This window comes from Micromesistius poutassou, assembly GCF_964030765.1.
Source record: "Micromesistius poutassou genome assembly, chromosome: 6".
NCBI classification, from domain to species: domain Eukaryota; kingdom Metazoa; phylum Chordata; class Actinopteri; order Gadiformes; family Gadidae; genus Micromesistius; species Micromesistius poutassou.
In genome coordinates, this window is record NC_140276.1 from 17,395,885 (window position 1) to 17,418,929 (window position 23,045).

At 46.4% G+C, this 23,045-nt stretch overlaps 1 protein-coding gene across 2 annotated transcripts; it reads right to left on the bottom strand.

Annotated features, from left to right (window-relative positions):
• Positions 1–1,310: 1,310 nt before the first annotated feature.
• On the bottom strand, positions 1,311–20,532 carry pmt (phosphoethanolamine methyltransferase). Of its 2 annotated transcripts, none has more exons than XM_084469425.1 (12): positions 20,508–20,532; positions 17,785–17,956; positions 16,797–16,952; positions 16,345–16,481; positions 7,620–7,771; positions 6,908–7,096; positions 5,837–5,926; positions 4,994–5,083; positions 4,106–4,228; positions 3,535–3,666; positions 2,323–2,439; positions 1,311–1,724 (listed from the first exon to the last, which is right to left on the bottom strand). In XM_084469425.1, the coding sequence occupies exons 1-12, from the start codon at positions 20,515–20,517 to the stop codon at positions 1,614–1,616; spliced, it is 1,479 nt and encodes a 492-aa protein (XP_084325551.1). In that variant the 5' UTR covers positions 20,518–20,532; the 3' UTR covers positions 1,311–1,613. The 2 variants fall into 2 exon arrangements, with proteins under 2 accessions (XP_084325551.1, XP_084325550.1); XM_084469424.1 differs by having other exon boundaries at positions 2,323–2,463.
• Positions 20,533–23,045: the final 2,513 nt, after the last annotated feature.

Consider the following 23,045-nt stretch of genomic DNA (forward strand, 5'->3'; position numbering starts at 1 on the left):
GAAAATGGTAAGTTGGGAAGGTATATTTGTAACATTTGTAGAGACTACACCAATCCTCTTCTCATTTGAATCCCTGCGTTGTGAGCGTCATCACAACTGTGGACTTTGATTGAAGTGCAGCCGCACAGAGGTCTGAGTAAACACTGAGCGAAGAGAAGTCTATACTCAGTAAAGGAGTGTTCTCCCACGAAAGGCAGGTGAGGGAATATAACGGTTAAACATGTGTAGACTGGTGCTGCAATCTCCTTCAAAAAGATCTTAAGTTATCTGTTGCAATTCATCTTAACCATTTAAAAAATACTCCAACACTTTAGATCTGACAGTTGTAAATGCGTTCACTGAACAAACCTTGCAGTGTGTTTCAGTGTTCTTTATGCGTTATCTGTCTTACTTTGTCTTACCTGTTTCTTGTAATCGAATCTTTCAGTGTTAAGTATGTTCTGTTGAACCTGTCTTTTCTTCCTGCTGCGTTTTTGTGTTTCGTCAAATTTTGTGCAATGTCTACGTGCTCTGATTCTATGTTTTGTCGTATTTTTGTGTAATGTCTACGTGATCAGTTTCTATGCCTCATCGTGTTTTTTGTGCAATATCTTTATGTCTGTATGTCAGGGCTCCGTTGAAAAAGAGGCTAAAGGTCTCAATGGGACTCACCTGGATAAATAAAGGTTAAACAAATAAAATAAAAAAAGTCCAAATAATGCTTCACAGACAAAGAGTTATGATCACCAACATAATAAATATACATGAAATAAATACTACGTTGCAATACAGGTGTCGCTAGCTTTCTATATTTGCGTTGTGCTGTTTATTGGGTGTGGATTTGATTTGGTTAATTGCCATGCACATATGAAATAAAATACTTCTTATGATAAAGAGTGTGTTCGCTCAGGACGTAGAGCCGCTTGGCTTGTTGGCTTTTAACCAGAAGGTTGCTTGTTCCATCCTCCTAGCGGAGTGTGGAGGTGTCCCTGAGCGAGACGCCTCCCCCTGACTGCTCCTGACCCGCCCTGCGGGGTCCACTCCACCGTCCGTGTGTGAATGTGTGCGTGAATCTTTGTTAGTTTCTTTGGATAAATGCGTCTGCTAAACGCCTTCGTGTAAATGAAGTGGAGAAAGACAGGACGTTGTAATCATTGTTTAACGTTGTGTGACCTCTGTGTGTCACACTGACCTGTTGTGTCGGAACCCCCCAGGGTGTGAAGTCCGGTTCCTTTAAGCAACGCCGCTGTTGGGAACATAACCGTTCAAATAATACGAACCAAAAGACGAAACCATCTGATTCAGAACAATAAAAGTAACAAAATACACTCGTGCATCCATTTAAAATAATTTATTCAGACAATTATTTGTCCCGTCTGAGGTAATTACGATACAGTTTTGCCGGAATTGAAACATCCTGAGAGTTTTTTATTTGACCTTGCTACCTTTGAACTCAGCCCAGAAAACACCGTTTGAGATCCTCGCCCCCGTAACCCGCGCTCTGACAGAACACACGGCGGCAGACTGCATCATAGCTGTGGACGCTGGACACCAGCGGCCGTCACACACCGCTGACGGCGGGCGGAGACCCAGAGTGTCTCTGCTGTTCACCTGCCCCCTCCTCCCCTCGGACCTCAGGCCTTGGTGGCGTAGAAGAGGCCCCAGCGCTGGTCGCCCGCGTTGCAGCGCTGCAGTTTGTCACTCCAGCCGCTGACCACCTCCTGGTAGTCCTCCGCCGAGAAGTCCTGCACAGGAGAGGACGTCAGGACCGCAGGCAGAGGGTCTGACCTCACCCTCACCAGAGCCTCATCAGACATCATCTCACCCTCACCAGAGCCTCATCATCTCACCCTCACCAGAGCCTCATCATCTCACCCTCACCAGAGCCTCATCATCTCACCCTCATCAGACATCATCTCACCCTCATCAGACATCATCTCACCCTCATCAGACATCATCTCACCCTCACCTCACCCTCACCAGACATCATCTCACCCTCACCTCACCCTCATCAGACATCATCTCACCCTCACCTCACCCTCATCTCACCCTCACCAGAGCCTCATCAGACATGATCTCACCCTCATCTCACCCTCATCCAGCCATCCATTCATCCTCAATCATTGATTTCAACTGCAGCACGAGCCACAGTCCACAGGTGACAATTACAAGAATATTGAATTGAATTGAATCGTCCATCTCTTCAACCATCCACCCAGTTATGCGGCATTGAGTTATAATGCGATGTGTGTCTCTCTCACTGTATGTGTGTGTGTGTGTGTGTGTGCTATTTGTTACAGGTACTTGTGTATGTGTGGCCCTCCCTTTGCGGGTGTGCCCTACCTCGATGTACTCCTCTCTGATGGCCACGGCTCTCTGCAGCTCGGTCTGGATGACCCTGATGAACTGGGCCGTCCTGTCCTCCGCCCGCACGCCGCAGAACCCCGCCTCCTCAATGAACTGCAGAGGCAGCGTGGAGTCAGACTACACACAGTCAGTCTACACACAGTCAGTCTACACACAGTCAGACTACACACAGTCAGACTACACACAGTCAGTCTACACACAGTCAGTCTACACACAGTCAGACTACACACAGTCAGTCTACACACAGTCAGACTACACACAGTCTACACACAGTCAGACTACACACAGTCAGTCTACACACAGTCAGACTACACACAGTCAGACTACACACAGTCAGTCTACACACAGTCAGTCTACACACAGTCAGTCTACACACAGGGAGACTACACACAGGGAGACTACACACAGTCAGACTACACACAGTCAGTCTACACACAGTCAGACTACACACAGTCAGACTACACACAGTCAGTCTACACACAGGGAGACTACACACAGGGAGACTACACACAGTCAGACTACACACAGTCAGACTACACACAGTCAGACTACACACAGACTACACACAGTCAGACTACACACAGTCAGTCTACACACAGTCAGTCTACACACAGTCAGACTACACACAGTCAGTCTACACACAGTCAGACTACACACAGTCAGACTACACACAGTCAGTCTACACACAGTCAGACTACACACAGTCAGACTACACACAGTCAGTCTACACACAGTCAGTCTACACACAGTCAGACTACACACAGTCAGACTACACACAGTCAGTCTACACACAGTCAGACTACACACAGTCAGTCTACACACAGGGACTACAAATCCAACGTGGAAACGCCATTCTGGGATTATCAGACTGTTAGTTGGAGAATCGAATTAAGCCACATATACAGTATATGTAACACCGTATGTGTTGTGCATAGAAGCAATTTCATATGCACAATGCACTTCTGATTTATTGACAAGTAAACTATAATTAACATATGCACGTTCATATATTGCCATACCTTTGTGTTTATTCGTGTTCAATAGTTTTTATATTTACTTTGTATATATATATATATATTTTTTGTTGTACATATTGTCTCGACGTTTTTGGGCAGATCTATAGTTGCAGCAGAACCTCTTTCCCCCTGGTCCCAACAGAGGACGGCTGCAGGTCAGCAGGGGGCCTACCTGGCCGTACTGCTGGGGGGTGTACAGGACGTAGCCCCTCTGCTGGACGTAGTCCTGGAAGGAGGGGCTCCAGGGCTTCTCCCCGCAGCAGTAGTCGCTGATCAGCAGCTGGCCGCCGGGCTTCAGCCACGACTGCACAGGGGGGGGGAGTCAACAGAGGGATGAGAGCATCGGATGGAGGGCTGTCATTGGCTGCCGTGGCTGGAGAATGACATTTGAATGCAAGCAGCTTGTCGGCGCATTGGGGCCGCTTAGTGGAAGCCTGATAACGCACTGATACGCCGAGGTTAAGGGCAGGTAGACGGTATATAAGCCGTGATCTAATCTCTGTAAACAGATATCTGCACATGAATGCAGAATCTGTACCAATGCAGTGTCAGAAGCACTGTGGATCGTAGTACGAGAATCTTTGACCAATCACGTTTGAGCGGGCGTTAGTTGTGTAAACAGTTTGTGTGGTCTGAGGACGGTTAAGGAGCGCTCCCGGAGCTGAGCCCTGCTCGCCGACAGCAGAGGGCTTCAGAACGCGGCGGTGAGACTCCTCCAGAGAGCGCCGGGGGCCGTGACTCACGTGGAAGCGCTTGAAGAGCGCCAGCTTGTCGTCGATGTGCAGGATGGTGTCCCGGCTGTAGACCACGTCGAAGGAGCCCTCCGGGAAGGAGCGCTTGGTGGCGTCGGCCACCTCGAAGGTCACCTGGAGGGGCGGGGTCGGCCGGGGGTTAGGGAGGACATGGCTGGGCGGCTACTGCCGAGCCCAGGAGGCAGAGCGGGTCGGCTGGTAACCGCAAGGTCGCAGGTCGGATCCCCGGCTCCTCCCTAGCGGAGTGTGGAGGTGTCCCTGAGCGAGACGCCCTCACCCTGACCGCTCCTGACCAACCAACTGAGTCAACCAGCCCTCCACCGCCGTGTGTGAATGAGTGAATGAATGGTTGTAAGTCACTTTGGATAAAAGCGTCAGCAATAAGCCCCTACATGTAAATGTAAAAATGGTGACTGGAGGTGAATGGAGGTGAATCCGACCCGTTTCGTGGTTATGAGGTTGGGCTTTTGGTCTGAGACTCAGACTTGAGTCACACAGTTCAAGGAAACAACCATGAAGTTATGGTTAAACAATACAACGGAGCCATGAATCAATCACCCTGCGCACAGAACTACTGTAATGAATCAACGTTTAACTCATTGTGTCACATATTTCCAAGTTAGGGATTATACAAAGTAGCATGAATACATGATGTTGAAATAGACTTGTTGACAGCTGACAGAATATCTTTGTGCAATGTAGAAATAAATGAAATGAGGAGTCACCAATCCTGTTGTTTTGGTTCACTGCGGTGCTCTTTGTATGTATTCCATATAAGTGAGTGTGACATCCAGGGTGTTCTTAATAATAGGCGGTGTGTGTGCGGTGTACGCAGTGTAAATACTACCCTGCGCTCCCTCTGAGCACAGCGTGACTCACCATGGGCAGCTTCTCGTGGATGGCCCTCTCCATAGCGATCTCCACCATGTTCTCAGACAGGTCCAGTCCCAGAACCTCCACGCCAAACTCCTGAACACCAAACAATAAGCCAAACCGCCAGACTTCTCATTTTAGCTTGTGTTATTCTCATATTTATCCATAAAATGCTTTTGATTAGACTTGAAGTATGTGGCAGTAATCTCGACATTGAAACATTTTGACAAATGGAGACAAAAGTGAGACAAATAGCGTGCAGTAAATAAGCAATAAGGGTGTGTGGTTGAAGCACAAATGCATAAATGCACAAATATCCAGCAGGAGAATAAAGTTTTTGTTTCCATTGAGAATAAAACTAGCTGAAATCAAGATAAATAATGAAAAACGAGTGCATTGATAATGAAATCCATATATGTTGTACAGTATGATGCATTTGGGTGTATACTTATACCTGAATCCTGTTTATTATCATATCAAATCGATATGTCGTAGGTTTTTCCCATGTTGCTTTCTCATGTTGTGCTATTGACTGTATGTTTTCCCATATGACCTGCTGGTCATAACTGTAGACCACCCACTGACAGAGTTTGCAGATATTGGCCCCCCTGCCGGGCTCTGGTCTGGAGGTAAACCTCTCCCTCCTGGGTGAGGGAATGTGGGGTTGGGGGAAGGAGTCTGAAACGCTGTGAAGGGCTCTGGGCTCACACTGCTACAGAGGAGACTGCTGGACGCACACAATACATTGTTTGCTATACTACTAAACTAGTGTGTGCTTTTTTTTGTCTCATCTGTCTCATGTGTCCCGGACGTGATATCTCCTAAAGGAATTGACACTGGGCTGCGTACCTTGGCCATGTAGAAGTTTCCCCCACCGATGCCACAGCCAACGTCCAGAACCTTCTGGCCCGGTTTCAAGTTCAACAGGTCCACAAACTCCTGGAAGAACAGAGGAAGAAATGTTGAACTCCTAATCCAGCCAGAGCAGTTTCAGTAGATAGTATGTGCTGAACACACTTGTTCCAGTGTGTTCCTGTTGAAACAGATGATTAATGTTGGACAGATTTACCAGAGGGGAGACGTCAGAGCCCTGGAGGGCCTAGAGCCCGCCTAAGATATTCTATTCTAAACTTATAAACGCTTCAAAACGGCCTCTTTGACTTGTGTTGGTCATCAGAATGCTGCTGAATCTGCGGTTGTTGGGAAGTAAAATGCCATGCAGCTCTGTGATTGGTGGGCCCGCTATAATTTCACAGAGGTTGAGAAACAGTAATTCTTCTAATAATAATCGTGATGCCCGTGGAAGGAGCAACAGCTTTACTGTTGGGATTGTTTGATGAGTCGGCTGTCAAGCTTTCTGCACCCCAGGCCGTTGCCTACATATATATCTCTATATATCTCTATATCTCTGAAGTGCACATACAGCTTATTTGTCAGGAGGATTTCCATTCTGCTGTTTTTAGTTTGGGTGATAACTCTCACTCTCTCCGTGCTGTTTGCTGGTTGCTAAGGCTGGGCTAGCCTGTTTGTTTTCATTTTTCAGTCAGTTCACTGGGTTTGACTGTACACAAAGAAATGTTGCTACCGTTGTAATAATGTTATTGCAACTCATCCTTGTTGCATGAAAGTGTTCCATTGAGGCACGGACATGGTTGGAATTTGCACCAAATCCAAGTGCCAGATTGGGCTTTAATCTCAGAGTGAATGATCGCGTCTTATCTCAGCACGACCCGCATTATTGAACCGACAGCCCTTATCTTTGGCACTATTAAGGATTTATTTATTGTAAATATTACTTATCTTGTTGACCTAATTGTATCCTTTTGTTCTTATTGCACCGTGGGTCGGGGATAAACGCAATTTCGACTCCTCTGTGTGTCTGGCACATCATTTGAAACGGCCGATAGAGCTGACTGTGACCTTGGTGGTGCTGAGGCCTCCTGTGCTGACGAAGCCGGCCCCGAACATCTTCTCGTAGCGCAGGATGCCGCGCCGCGTGTACTGCTTGTTGTCCAGGAACTGCTGGAAGGTCTGGAAGCCGCCCTGGGTCACCTGCGGCCGCGGAACCTTCTCCAGCAGCCAGCAGATCTGGTTCTGGTTCTTCTTCATCTGGACCACGGGGAGGAAGACAAGAGGAGCAGGAGGAGGAGGAGGAGGAGGAGGAGGAGGTGGAGGAGGAGGAGGAGGAGGAGGAGGAGGAGGAGGAGGAGGAGATGTGGAGGAGGAGGAGGAGGAGGAGGAGGAGGAGGAGGAGATGTGGAGGAGGAGGGGGAGGAGGAGGAGGAGGAGGAGCAGGAGGAGGGGATGTGGCCGTGAAGGAGGAAGAGGTTAAGGAGGAGGAGGAGGAGGAGGAGCACAAGGGGGCAAAGGGGGGAGGGGGAGGCTTCATGAGTGGTTTGTTGTGTACATGCTAGTGTAGTATGGCTGAACACATTTAGTTTGTAGAGTTGTGTACATGCTAGTGTACAGTGGCTGAACACATTTAGTTTGTAGAGTTGTGTACATGCTAGTGTACAATGGCTGAACACATTGTCCTCTGGACCGGCCTGCTGAAGCTCTGGGGATAATCTCAGGATTTGCATTTCTTGACAACTTCTTGAAATCGTTTTAATACTCAGCTAACCAGCTATACCTTAACGTAGGTCTGAATCTTCTTCGTCAGAATAATGTTGAAACCAAACTTGCGTCCGGCCTGGGGCTCGGCCCAGTGCACTGAGGTGACCAGGTGGCTGTAGTGACCCTGGCTCCGGTAGTTGGTGGGGTTGAAGTCTCTCCTACAGTCGCCTGGGGAGAGGGGAGCCGCTCTGAATAGATTGATCATCAGGGATTACGCAACTGAATTGCACCTGACTCACTATACTGTACTTCTAAACTACAGTAGTGTTAGAGTTATCAAACATCTGCACCCAGCACTGCACTACAACACAGCAACAGCAGTTGATCTCAGGGGCCGCGTCAATGGCGGCAGCCGGCGTTCTATCCTCTCCTGTACTCATTTTACACTAATGACTGCATTTCTCACCATGACTCAGTCAAGATTTTTAAATTTGCAGACGATCCCACTGTTGTAGGCCTCATCACCAACGATGATGAATCATCTTACAAAGCAGAAGTGTCGTTGCTGGCAGAGCGGTGTTCCATTAACAACCTGACCCTCAACATCTCCAACACCAAGGAGATGGTTGTTGATTTCAGGAGCAAAAATAAAAAAAAACGTGTGCATCCCCTGGCCATCATGGACCAAACAGTAGATTGGGTGGACAGCTTCAGGTTCCTTGGGACCAACATATCCTCCAATCTTAAATGGAACACTAATGTCAGCCCCATTGTGAAAAAAGGTCACCAGAGACCGTTCTTTTTAAGACAACTTAAAAAATTTAAAAATGTTTGTTCACGTCTGGGACACACTTTTTTAAAGTGCTTTAAACAAGTGTCCAAGGCTGCGATGCTTCAATTCTATAGGGCTGTGATAGAGAGTATACTATATAGTATACTATATACATACTAGATTATCCTCACTGTCTCTATCACTGTGTGGGGGGGTAACTGTGATAGAGAGTATCCTCACTGTCTCTATCACTGTGTGTGGGGGGGGGGGGGTAACTGTGATAGAGAGTATCCTCACTGTCTCTATCACTGTGTGTGGGGGGGAGTAACTGTGATAGAGAGTATCCTCACTGTCTCTATCACTGTGTGGGGGGGGGGGGGTAACTGTTCAGCGGATGATGAGTCTGCTCTGAACAGGGTAGTTAGGTCAGCATCCAGAATCATTGGTCTAGACCTCCCCAATATCGGTGACATCTACAACACCCGCCTAGTCAGAACTGGACTGAAAATAGTCTTGGATTCATCTCACCCCGCTAATTCCCTTTTCAGCCCTCTACCATCAGGCAGAAGGTTGAGAAGCATCAGGTCCAGATCCACCCGGTTCTCAAATAGCACCTATCCTCAGGCTGAGGGCCCTTAACTCCAACCAACACTCTATTATCTGCTCTGCTTACAAAGCTATGTCCTCCTCCTCAGGGTATTTAAATGCACTAGCACTTTGTCTTGTATGTTCGCTCGAATGTGATGTCTTTTGTGTATTTCCAGTCAGACTTGTTGTCTCCCTTGTTCTGTGTGGTTTTGTACTGTCCTGTGTGAGCCAATATCACCAAAATGAATTCCAGACGATTTGCATCGTTTGGCAATAATAAAGACTTGACTTGACTTGATGGGCTCTTTTAATATATGGTTTTACTATACAACTTTTTGCTACTGGCCAAGTTTCTAACCATGACCGATTTGAGATAAATGGCCTAAAGGCTGCCCCACACTACACGATTTTTTTATCTTATGCGATTTTTGAGTCGGAGTACACCCCACACTTAACGAGAATCGCAGCCGATTTTTGCTCTCCGATCCGACATAAGATTAGAACACAAGACGGAACACCCCACACTACAGGATAATCTTATCCGATTCTCGGCCGTGTAGGCTACGTCATCCAGCACGAGACAAGAGATCGAGAGACAAGAGATGGTAGATCTAGAGCAGCGGTTCCCAAACTTTTTTTCCTGCGCACCCCCTTTACGTCCCAACCGGGTTGGCGCACCCCCGATCCCCACTTCAAAAAGAAGGGAAAAAAAAACGCAACAAAGCTTTGTTTTATCGCCATATAAAGACTCATGTTTAATCATGCGCAAATAACCAGAACACGCATGACAATAACAAAATCAACAAATATACAACAAATAGGACAGCCAAGGGACACGACTGACGTTGTGTGCAAGATCTGCTCATGTGTGATACGCGCAATAGACGGGCAGACGACCGATCTACATGACCACTTTATGCGCCTCGCAGAAGTTAATAGAAATGATGATAAACAAAATATCACAGAGCATAGAGCAGGATTGTGAACGTTTACAATGTATCATGTCAATTTACAATCTGCAAAATGTGTCTGTGTTAGGATATTGATGCTGCGCGCCTCCTATTTGCAACGGAATTTGTTTAAGATATTAAAACATTTAATTTAACACACACGCACTAAAACAGATATTTTCGTTTTTAAATAAATATTTGGAAACGAAAATTGAAAAGTGAGAATTGAATGCGCTTTGGCATTATGGAGCACCTTCGGGTCAGCGTGTGTGTGTGTTTTGCGTGTGTGTTTGTGTGTGCGTGCGTCGCTATTATGTTGACTACACACTCAACATGCCGAAAATATCTAACATGTTGGATAACCCCGATTTTGAGATCGGGAGGTCTTAAGTTTATCAGATTCTATCTTAGAACACTACGGCAGACAGGATAATCTTGGCCGATTTTCGTCCCGATTCGGCTGCCATGGGAACGCCACCCCGATTCTCGTAAGGGGCAAATCGGCCCCGATATCGGGACATTTATCTTGTAGTGTGGGGTCAGCTTAACTGCACTGTTTCGGTCTGCAGACATTATCATTCTCGAGAGATCTAATGTTTGTGAACACTGTGGATTCGGAAACAATGTACTGCTCGACACCCTTCTTACTTACTGAAATAACTGTCAGGGGCGTTATCATCCCTTGGACAATCTGTACGTATGCTTTGTTGATGTGAATGAACTTCGCGTCTCAGAGTGAGTGATACTGCCTTGCGTCACATTGATTCTCGAGCTTGCTGCTTTGCTTAGAGACGATCCAGAGCAAGAGACTACACCACATCAGGCGACCGAAATGATAGCGAAAGAGCGCAGAACAGTGTTTTTGGCTGGGTTGTAGGCAGGGAGACACAACATTAGGTTTTGAATAACTGGTGTAATGGCCTCTTCTTTTTGGAAACAAGACAAATACCATGGTCTATAATAACATGGACAGTCGGGTCACAAGTTGATCTGGCTGCCTCCTGCTCTTAGATCGCTATGGCAACGTGCCGAGGCAAGCAGCACACACACAGGCAGCACGCATGCACGCACCACTTTAACAGATCAGAACTTTACACAGGCAAACGGCTTGGGTAACGCAGGAACGCGTGTTCCTTTAGTCTAGTAAAGTAGTGTAGTCACCGATGTTTTTAGTGTCATGCTTTACTTTACTTCATTACCCAAAAAAGTAATATTGTTACTGTAATCTGTTACTTTGTAACTCATTACCCCCAACACTGCATAGAGGTCACATAGACCTGCGCCCAGAATCTACATAAGGTTACACAAGGTTACAATATCCACCTACCTAGTCTTTCCACTGCTGTCTGCTGTCAGAGCGACTTAAAAGATCTGCTACCGAGGCCCGATGACACACCTGCCCAGTCTGTGGTGTGTGCTGTGACCTGAGTCTGGTGTGTGCTGTGACCTGAGTCTGTGGTGTGTGATGTGACCTGAGTCTGTGGTGTGTAGTGTGACCTGAGTTTGTGGTGTGTAGTGTGACCTGAGTCTGTGGTGTGTGCTGTGACCTGAGTCTGTGGTGTGTGCTGTGACCTGAGTCTGTGGTGTGTGCTGTGACCTGAGTCTGTGGTGTGTGCTGTGACCTGAGTCTGTGGTGTGTGCTGTGACCTGAGTCTGTGGTGTGTGCTGTGACCTGAGTCTGTTCGGTGTGTGCTGTGCGATTGGCCGTCGTCAAAGCCCTCGATGATCTTTTCAAGCCGTCTGTGTTCTTTTCATGTTGAATCGGCCATATGACCAAAGCGGTCTGACTGCCTTTTCTGCCGACGATCGGCAGTAGGAATGGTATGTCATCGCCAGAGGCGCAGCTTGTGAACAGGCAAGGCAGGCAACTGCTTGGGGCCCCGGGGCGCCGGGGGCCCCCCAAGAAAAAAAAAAAAAAAAAAAAGACTATTTTTAAGTATCATCCCTGTGGCATTTACCACTTGTTTGACGAAAATTTTCTGCCAGACTTTGACAAACGGTTCAAGACTTTGCTTTAGTCGAGCCAATCGCTGCACTTATGTGCTAAAAAAAAAATTGGCAGCACTGTTTCACCTGAAGACGTCTGCAGTGGAAGATGAGATTTTGACAGTACAAGCTGATATGGAGCTGAAGTCCAGGGCTCATGGACAATTTGGGAACTTGCTCACAAAGGAAAAGTATCCAACCATGAGGAAATGTGCTACCTCCTTTACCACATTATTTGGCTCTACTTATTTATGCCAGTCAGCCTTTTCCCACATGATAATTATTAAGTCCAAATACCATTCCACCATCACTGATGGTCATTTGGAAGCCTGCTTGAGACTAGCTTCCAGCAGCTTCTCTCTGGACTATACAACCCTGGCTGACTCCATTCAGTGCAAGTCATCAGAGTATGTATTCAGTATATATAAATAAATATATGTTTAGCATTATTTAATGTAGGTAGATCATTTTGACCTGGTCATTTTGAAAGTAGCTTGCAGGCCGAAAAAGTGTGGGCACCCCTGAGCTAGGCCAAGCATTTGCTCTAGCAAAGGCCAGTAAACAGCATTTGTAGTTTGTTTGCTGTTATATTAATGTTCAGAATATCATATGTAGCACCTTTAAGGGTTTTGATGAGCACTGGAATTGAAAACTGAAAACTATTCACAAGTACTCAATTGCTGTAACTAATTTGAGATAATAGGAAGGGGCACAGCGGATGTGGGGGGGGAGCTGATTCCACAGAGTGGGGGCGGACACGCAAAAGGCCCTATCCCCAAGGGTCTTGAGTCTAGTGCGGGGAATTGCCAGCTGGTCCTTGTCAGAGGACCTGAGGGACCACAGGGGGGTGTAGGGGTGGAGGAGGTCAGAGAGGTAACAGGGGGCCAGAGCGTGAAGGGACTTGTATGTGAGGAGTAGAATTTTGAATTTAATGCAGAACTTGACTGGTCGAGCTGCATCAGGGTGGGGGTGATGTGCTGCCAGGGTTTAATGCCAGTTAAGACCCTGGCAGCTGAGTTCTGCACATATTGCAGTCTGTCCAGGGTTTTAGAGGGGATCCCCCAGTGTCCTGGCTAAAACTGACCAACCAGGCTCATTCAATCTGCCCCCTCATCATCCCCCTGTATAATTGCCTGATTCATTAATTCCCTCACTCTCCACTTCAAGCTGGTGTGTGGTGAGCGTTCTGACGCCGATTGGCTGCATCACCCAGTGGGTGCTACACACTGGTGGTGGTTAGTGAGATCCCCCCTTCACTGTAAAGCGTCTTTGAGTGTTTGAGTGTCTTTGAGAAAAGCGCTATATAAATTCAATCAATTATTATTATTATTATTATTAATACTATTCTAAATAAATATTATTTTAACACTGATGTCATTAAGAAATCTTACCCCACCCAGTGGTTATTCCAGATGTTGTAACATGTTCAGCCTTACCCAATTAATTAAGGGTACCCCTAAGGGTAAATCAACCCACGATTGATTTGATTTTGGTTTCTGATAAGGAGAATATCTCCCAGAGTGGAGTAATAAACGGCCCTATGTGTTTTTGTGTTCGGATTCGTGTGGACACCTGATACACAAACAATGAGGTCATCACCCCCCCCCACCAGCTGGGCGACGTTAGAGTTCCGTCAAATTTATTTTGTTTGATTTGATTTGTATTATTTTCATAGCTTTAAATAAACTACTTACTTACTGTACATTAAAAAGTATTTTCTGCTCATTCTAAAAGGTTTAACAGCTGCTTTCCCCTCCTCGACTGTATGTTTGTATACAGAGTGCAGGCTTGATGCGCATGAACCAGCGCCACACAGTGGCCTTGAATATGTACTACAGCATATCTACAGCTTGATGCGTTTTCGCGATGAGTCCGTCTTTACGGAGATATTCCTGAAACGCATCCAAGGAAAACGTAGGGGAAAAGATAGTTTTTGCCCGTGTGGACGAGGACTTAAGTGACCACTTTCCAACCTTAAATCTGAGGTACTTGAAGCCATCAGCGCTAGGGATAAATCCATGTCTAAGTACAAACTCTCAGGAGACCCAGCGGACTTCTCACAGTTTAAAACCTGCAGGATTGAGGCCCAACATATAGTCAAAGAGGCCCAAAGGACCTACTTTTATGAACAGATGAATGAGAACAAAGACAAGCCCCAAAATCTGTGGAAGATTCTGAAAAATCTCGGTTGCGCAACTAAATTACAATTATAATTACAATTTTTGGGAGGCGCACGTCAGGCCCTGGCAGTGGACGCAAGGAGGGTCCGCAAGGACATAAGGGGTCCGTAACCCCCTCGCGTTGCGTGACCGTGGGACCACAATCAGCCCTTCAGACAAAAAACCCTCCCAGTTCATGCATTACTCTCTCCATAGATGGAAATTAGGTGAATAAGAAGGAGGATATTGCCAATAAATGTAATACTTATTTCACCTCAGTTGCCCACACACTTGTGGAGAAGCTTGCACCCAGCCCAAGAGTGTACAGACCTGAACACATTCAGGATTTCTATTCAAAGTAAGGTGTGACCCCCAACCGTTATTCTTTCAATCCTGTGTCGGTAGAAAAACTGTGTTGGCAACATGCTAAAGGGCCTTAACTCTGCTAAAGCCACAGGGCTGGATAATATCTCAGCCAAGTTCTTGAAAGATGCAGCTGATCTGATAGCTCCTGTTGTTGCTCATATCATTAATCTGTCTCTAGAACAATGCACTATACCTGATGACATTAAACATTCCAAGTCATCCCACTTTTTAAGAAAGGTGTCAGGTCTGATCCGGGAAATTATAGACCAGCATCGGTCTCTATTTTGAGCGTAACCTCCAAGGTCCTGGAGAAAGTGGTTCATGAACACTTACATCAATATGCTGTCGATTCCAGACTCCTTTATGAATTCCAATCAGGGTTCAGAAAGTCTAATTTTACTGACTCCTGTTTGCAGTACCTAACTGACTTCATAAGAGGTGAAATCAACGTCGGCAAACTATGTAGCATGATCCTAATTGATTTACAGAAGGCCTTTGACACTGTTGATCATAGCATACTGTACAGCAAGTTGTCAGCTTTAGGCATGAGGCATGAGCCCTCCTACCTGTCCGATAGATCCCAATGGACGGAATTCCAAAGCCATCTATCCAGGGAACAACTAGTAATATGTGGAGTCCCACAAGGGAGTGTATTAGGGCCATTATTGTATTTGATATATATAAACAACATGAAGTCTGCTTGTAATGAGAATCTGTTTTTATATGCTGATGATTCAGGTATTCTAGCCTCCAACAAAGATGAGCAAAAGCTGCATGACACTCTGCAAGAGGAATTGAGTAAGATCAGGGATGGCTATTAGACAATAAATTGTCTCCTCACGTGGCCAAAATGGAGTTCATAGTGTTTGGTTCTAAGCCTACGCTGCACAAGAAAAGGTTGACCTGCATCAGCCATGGTGGGCAGCTCTTCCATGCCAAGCCCTCAGTGACCTATTTAGGATGCTCTTTAGACAGCAGTCTAGACGGAGGGAGCATGGCATCAAACATCATGAGCAAGATGAACAGCTGAACCAGATTCCTAGCTAGGAAAGCCCCATTCCTCGATGCAGTGAGTCTCAGACTTCTAGCTAACTCATGGCTCATGGTACAGTGGTCTGACTAAGGCCCTCAAAGACAAACTGCAGGTTTCTCAGAACAAATGAGTCAGGGTCGTGCTAGGGCTCGCATCAAGGGATCATGTGGGTAAGCACCAGTGTCAACAGCTGGGCTGGCTCCCCCTGGAGGCTAGGTCCGTTCATCTCCGGCTCAGGGTGGTCCATAATGTTTGCAACGACAAGTCACCGGCATACCTTAAAAATCACTTCACGAGGACCAGGGATACTCATGCTTACCACACCAGAGCTAGCACTGCAGACCTGTACTTACCCAAGTTCAAGACAAACATGGGTAAATGTACTCTCAAATACAGTGGAGTGGTGAACTGGAACATGTTACCTATGGTGAATAAGAGTATAGGTAACCATCTTTGTTTCAGAAAAAAGGTCAAATCCTGGCTCATGGGGAATTTAGAATCCTAGTGGCACTCACCTGCTCTTCCCCCATGTGTTGTGTCTGTGTTTATTTATCTGCTCAAAATGCTTTTAATATAGAAAGTGAGGGAAGGGCATTTTCTTTGCCACATTTTTTTTATTGACGTTTAGTGTTTTATGTGGATGTGTGTCCTATCTCAACATCAGGGACCATGATTGCAATTTGTCATGTTGTTGTCTATCCCCTTGGAGATGTCTGTATTCCAAATAAATCAAATCAAATCAATTCAACCAAACCAAATTGAATCAAATCAACATCCAGTTCCTCAACAGAGGTGGTGCTGTTGCTGTAGTTTAATCTGAGTGGGCGCTTACACTTTAAATGAAGGACTCAAGAATCTGAATCATCTCCACAGGCCTAGTGTGAGCGCGGTGATGCCTCGGGGCAGTGAGCTGATGGTGACACTGCGTTGTGTGCGTCCCCTGGTACCTGACTGGTGGTTGCACGACTCCCGGAAGAACAGGAGGCCTCCAGGGGCCAGCCAGCCCAACATCTTCTCCACCAGAAGGCCCAGCTCCTCGTCAGACAGGTACATGAGCAGCCAGTTGGAGAAGATGACGTCGTAGCTGTTGGAGACAGCCCAGGGTGTGGGGTCAGTGTCAGACACGTGTGATGAGACGGGTCGTGTTCCTTACGTCTACAGTTACAGTCTACTATCTGATTTAAAGTTTTCACTTGTACTTATTTGTGACAATATGGATACCACTCCTTACACAGTCATATACACATACATATTTACTAAATATTTATTTGCAATAAATTGACACTGAAGCAATATTGTACATACAGATATTGTGGGAATTGCTGTCCTATTCATTCCCGAATTTGTGATGGTTGTTGAACAGTTAATCTGCCGCCGAGTGTTCCTGACACGACCGTACCTGTTTGAGGGGAACTCAAGTTTGGTGACATCGGCCTGGAGGAAAGAAGCGTTGCTATGGTGACCATTGTCTTGTCTGTTCTTCTTGACGAAGTTCTCCATGAAGTCCACCGCCGTCACGTGGTCAGCGCTGGCCAGCAGGTGGCTGGTGAACCGCCTGGGGACACACAAGGGAAGGCTTAGCCCGTGTGTGTGTGTGTTAGGGCGCACACACACTAGGCAAAGTGTCCCTGTACCGTACTCAAGTACGATTCCCCCCCCCCCCACTGTGCCGTTGGCCTGTGCTCGCACTGGGCGATCTCAACTGGGCCTGAGTACGGTTGCCTCTTGTACATATAGGTTGCGTATCCGTGTCGGCTCATTAGTATCTGTACCGTGGCCTGAGCACACCTCTCTGAAGTGTACTGAGGCCACGGAGTTGAGCTGTACTTGAGTACGGACGGCGTGCTCACACCAGCCAAACAATCTAGACTTTAGGGGGCAAACGTATCCGGGCGCGGTACAGACGGCCCCGTGTGAGTGCGTCCTTAGAGTCTAACAATAGTGTCAATATCAGATTTCAAGGAGTCAGGCTGATGCAACTCCTCTGAAGCTTAGAAGAGTTCTATCGAGTGTCTCACTGGGTTCTGCTATCCTGCCAGACACTTTGATTTGATTTCATAGTCGTGAGCTGAGTTTTGAGTTAGACTTGAGATACTTCCTGACTGTGTCTCTTCTTCTGGTATTTCAGCATCTGTTATTTGATTTCACCATGACATGATTTTGTCTGCCATAATATGATTTTTTTCTGTATTACGACCATGTGAGGGGACATCTTCACTTCCCTAGAGAGTATGTCCCTGTTCTCAAGATCTCTACCTTTGTCTAATGGGGTTTCCTGGACACTTTTGGGCTGTGACTATCTGTGTGTGTGTGTGTGCGTGTGTACACACACACACACACACAGCCCATCAGAGAGAGCCCCATGTGGGTGTCTGTGCTCCACTGACCCGATGCCGGCCCCCAGCTCCAGCACCCGCTGGCCGGCCAGGCTGGGCAGCAGGGAGAGGACCTCCGGCAGCTCCTGCTTGGTCAGCTCCATGGCGTGGGAGTCCAGCATCATCTCCTCCACCGTGGCCTCCATGGAGTGCTCCTTCCAGAACTTCACCATGCTGCTGCGGCCTGCAGGGGAGGTGAGAGAGAAACGTTCTCCTCTGTCATCTTCTGCTGCACACCGCCTGCAGCCTGAGCCAGTGGAGCTGTGAGGGTAGTGTCTCCTGTGGGACGGTCTCCTCCACCGTCCTGCTTGTGTTCATGGACCGGTTAGCCTCGGGTGGGCCAATAGGGTTTCTATGGGTTTTAGCATGACTTATTGTTTTAATGGTGTGGTTGGCAGCGGCCGGGTTGATTCTATGTTAGCTTGTGAGGACGAGTGTCACCACAGCCTGCTGGCAGGTCACTCATGTTTGTAAATGGAGGAATCAATATTTAGTTTGAGCAATCCGTGTCATTGGCTATTGTGGCAAGCCGGCCTTTGACAATCAACGTGATGCAGAGCCCCTTAGGGCCAGGGCAGAGCAGACCTTAAACAGCCCGCTGCTCCAAGGGGCATTCAGAGCTCTCTGGGTGTGAGGAGAGTCCAGCCGTGGTGACCGTGGTGGTTCCACCCCGTGGAACCAGGCTGTGGATCCCGCCAATTATCTTTTTGTTCTTTTAAGAAAGATACTTTATGTTTGATTAAAAGTGCCTTTGTGGCTTAACAACTAAGAGCATCGTGTGCTGATTGGAGTAAGGCGGTTCACTCCCTGAGCCCGGTTGCCACACTATATTTAGCGTTGATTAAATCTGAATAGAAAATACAGTTATTTCAATATATACCCATATATCTGTTCATGTATTTATTACCTAAATTCAAGTTTAATAACCTGTTAACTTATCTTAATACAATATTCTTTTTTAATAAGGGCTTGATTAACTTAATAATAATATTGCAAGTCTATACTGTATTGTATGGTAGGTGTGTTATAGAATAAGTATAAAAATGTAAACGTTAAATGTGGACCTGAAGACGTGAAGTGGAGGTATGGTTCCCTCAGGGAGCACATTAAAGCCTTCAATACTTATATATGTTTATATTTATGTTTCAGTTTATTTGGGTTTTCCTTTTGGGCCTCGTCTGTGTTTTGGAGAAAACATTCATGGAAATACTGTCGAGGCATTGTTACATAGAACTTAGTACAATTCATTGTTAATTGTCATTATAATTATCAAATTGCTGAATTTTGATGAGATGAGTCATCCCTAAAGTGGTATTATGTTTACTAGTTATTGGTTACACTTATTAACATTATTGATGCAGTTCTAAGCATTAATTGACAGCTCATTATCAGTTAACTTATGGTTTAGTAATCATTTACTAATGGTGTTCATGTTAACTAATGGTGTTCATGTTAACTAATGTTGTTCATGTTAACTAATGCTGTTCATGTTAACTAATGGTGTTCATGTTAACTAATGTTGTTCATGTTAACTAATGTTGTTCATGTTAACTAATGTTGTTCATGTTAACTAATTGTGTTCATGTTAACTATTTGTGTTCATGTTAACTAATTGTGTTCATGTTAACTATTTGTGTTCATGTTAACTAATTGTGTTCATGTTAACTATTTGTGTTCATGTTAACTAATGTTATTCATGTTAACTAATGGTGTTCATGTTTAAAGTTAAAGCTAGTTAAAGTTACTCTTGTTGCTCACAATCTCCAATCCTAACCTTTAACCCACTAACCCTAACCCTAACCCCTATGCAATACTATCATAATTTTTATTACTGCATTAACTAATGCTTATAATGGCTACTTAATGTGTCCCTCTAAAGCGTTTACAGAGGTGTTTGATTCTTATTCTTATTATATATTATTATATTATTATATGATTGAGATCAGCTGCCCATTGTGATCAGCAGCTTAACCTCAAACATGAAATTCTTAAGGAACAAATCTTGTGGGAATTACGTCTGGAACACAGATTAACAAATCTGATTTCTACATCCAAACACTATGGGGAGTAGGACTGCATTTCTCCTCTGTTCTTGCGTAAGGACAGTTTTCCGCACCATGATAAGATTTTACTTTATTATTTAATAATAAATAATAATCTCTGTAAAGTAACTTCAGTCCTACTTTCATCATATGAGGTTGTAAGTTGTTTTCTGAAGTGCAAGTAAACCACATGTTGAAGCACATTGTCCTAGTATGGGACATCAACACAACTGAGATTGTGTTTCAGTGGTTCTGTATGACAGCAGCAGATGGATTTCAACACTTTTGGTTGCGTTCCTATTATACAGGTTTATGCATTAAAGTAAAGTTGGATAAATGTAGGCTGGTGCACACATTGCCTTTATAACATTAAGCCTCTGGAAACCTCATTAAATATCCCTCCATATCACAATCGTTAAATATTTAATAAGTCATTTGTTGTATCAGAACAGCCAACCTGTTCTGCTGTTGTTTGACTTCTGATTAGATTGTATGCAACAGTTAGCTCCCAGACATGAGTGAAAGATGACAGTGATGACTGTGACATTGATGACAGCCACATTGATGACAGATGTTAGAAGTCTTTCATCATTCGTGCCAGAATTAAACCGCGCCAAACAGGTCACCAGTCAGTAACGCAACGACTCACTCTGAAACATTTCAAATAACTTAAGTGGAATGAATTGAACATACCTTTGTCCATGTTTCTTTTTTGTTGTTGAATGTATATGGATTGAAAACCAAGGGACCAACAATTTAATTGAGCTCAATTAGTAGTCGCACATTTTCAAGTCCACGGCCACGCGTGGATCCGCAGCAGGTCCGGTTTAAATACCGCCGAGCGATGATGGAGGAGGAGGAGGTGGCCAGACACAACACTGACCATTCGGCTGTGCACAACAGGAGGGGAGGGTCCGAGGCCGAGGCGGGCTAATCATTGTAGGGGAAATGGTCTCGGACAACCTGTCACACGTCCCGGGGGGGTTCCCCCCTCTAACAGTCGACACGCGGCGCAAGACTTTGACTCGGCAAACAGTATCTACTCTGGCCCCACTCGAGCGAGATAAAGATGTGCATATAGAGGGCCCCATATGCCAACAGCAGACAAAACATAAATGGCCATAGTTCATATGGATGTTGTTCGATCGCTTGTGGCTCCCCCCGCTGGGGGTGGGTGCTGTGGTCGGAGAGACGGGGTGCCATCCTACCGGACGGCCGCGCGGTCTCTTGGTTTCTGCTGACGCGGAGGGAACGCGCCTGTGTGGCGCGGCGCGGTAGCGCAATATTGCGTCATGCGGCTCATTGCGGCATGCTTTTGTTAACAGCTCAAAACGATGAGTGACTGACAGGCCCACTGCAATACAAATCCCTGTCAAACAATCTATGAGACATCCCACGGGATTATTTTTACATTATCTATATTCTCTTTCAATCTACCTGATGAAGAAAAACTTATTTTTAGGCCAGCGAAATATTTGTTTTAGCCTAATATTAGAGCATGATCATGGGAAAGTACAGGCAGCAAAGTTACCAAGGATACATTCAGTGAGACAATGGGTTAACACGATTATTATAGGGAAACGTTTGCATTGTGGGTAGGGAATATACAGTTAACAAAGTAAGTGGGAGTGACCATTCTGGAGCATTTAGGATTGGCGGGAGAGGCCAAGTTCATTTGCAATACACCAGGGTTCCCCGATTAGTTTTGCCAGAGGGCCAAATTTGGTCAAGCATGTCACGCCAAGGGCCGAGATATCGTTACATTTTTTTAATTCGCCATTTTTATGTGCACATTTTGCTTTAATTATCATTACTATAATTATTAGTAGTAGTTGAAAATACCCTGTGTTAGGAGTCGCACAATAATGCTCTCTTGAAACAAAATTTGTCCAAAACCTACCATTGATTTATTAAAATGCCGCTGGAACATCAGCAAACAAAAAGTCAAGCAAACAAACATGCACACAGTGCAGCAGCCCCAAACATAAAAACTTAAATAGCATCAGCACAGTGTGTCTTCAACAGGGCATTGGGCCTGGTGCCATCCATCCAGATCAGTGTGTGTTCACATATGTCTCTCCCTCCCTCTCTAAGAGACACAGGAAGATTTTAGTTAGTTAGCTTTAAAATGTGATACCACAATATGTGACATTAGTTTTAAACTTTTTAAATATGTGTAGCAAATAACATCCGTCTGTAAACAACAACAAAAAAATAAATACGACTCTGGAGGTCTCTCTGGGGCCTGGAGGTCTCTGGGGCCTGGAGGTCTCTCCGCTGGGGCCTGGAGGTCTCTCCGCTGGGGCCTGGAGGTCTCTCTGGGGCCTGGAGGTCTCTGGGGCCTGGAGGTCTCTCTGGGGCCTAGAGGTCTCTCTGGGGCCTGGAGGTCTCTCCGCTGGGGCCTGGAGGTCTCTCCGCTGGGGCCTGGAGGTCTCTCTGCTCTGCTGGGGCCTGGAGGTCCAGCAGCCCCCACACGGCCCTCCCCCCCAATGCCAGGGTGAAGTGGACGACCACTCCCGCCGCCGTTGTGCCACGCAGCTGGGATTGGGTACGGCACTCTCCAATGGCGTCGCCCCAGACAATCGAGGCAGCTTGGCCGGTCTAGCCACCAGGGGGCGGCCGGTAGCTCTGGCCGGTAGCAGCGCAACTAGGGGGCGCTGTGCCCCTGACACGCAGGGCTCATCAGAGCCCACCGCCCCCGCCTCCATGGGCTGGATCATCGGTTGCACCAGAGGTTTCCTTCACTCTGGGAATTCCCTCTCCATCTTCTCGCCGGCCACATCCCACCTCTGACACCAGTGTGGCGGCGGCAAGGGAATGAGCGGAGCAGAGCCCAGGGGATCGGTTAGCTACGACTCTGGGGCCCAGACACAGCGCCACTCAGAGAGGGGCTTATCTCCACTCACACTGAGCCCAGACAGGCCTGCTGAGAAAACATTTCCAGAGTTGACTGAAGTGCCTCGGTCACATTACAACCCAAAGCCCAGAAAATGGTGCAACAATTAAAGTGTTATTGGAGGATGAGAGCGGGGAGTGAGAGTGTGACGGAGCAATGTGGAGCTCACACACTGTGGAGATAAACGCACAGAGCTGCTTTGCAATAGGCTGGTACGCGGCCTAGGGGGCCACTAGGGGACCGCCGTGTTCAGAGGAGGTGGTTGGCTGAGGCCGATCCGACGTCGGAGAAAGCATCACAAGTGGCACAAACCAACCGCAAGGGTGTGAGGGACC

Excerpts from the sequence above, each read along its gene's own strand:
- pmt (XM_084469424.1), bottom strand. Across the intron at positions 16,482-16,796 it reads CTTGAGTTCCCCTCAAACAG|CTACGACGTCATCTTCTCCA; the intron begins GTACGGTCGTGT and ends TGTCTCCAACAG. Across the intron at positions 2,464-3,534 it reads CCCCCCAGCAGTACGGCCAG|TCTGACTCCACGCTGCCTCT; the intron begins GTAGGCCCCCTG and ends GACTGTGTGTAG.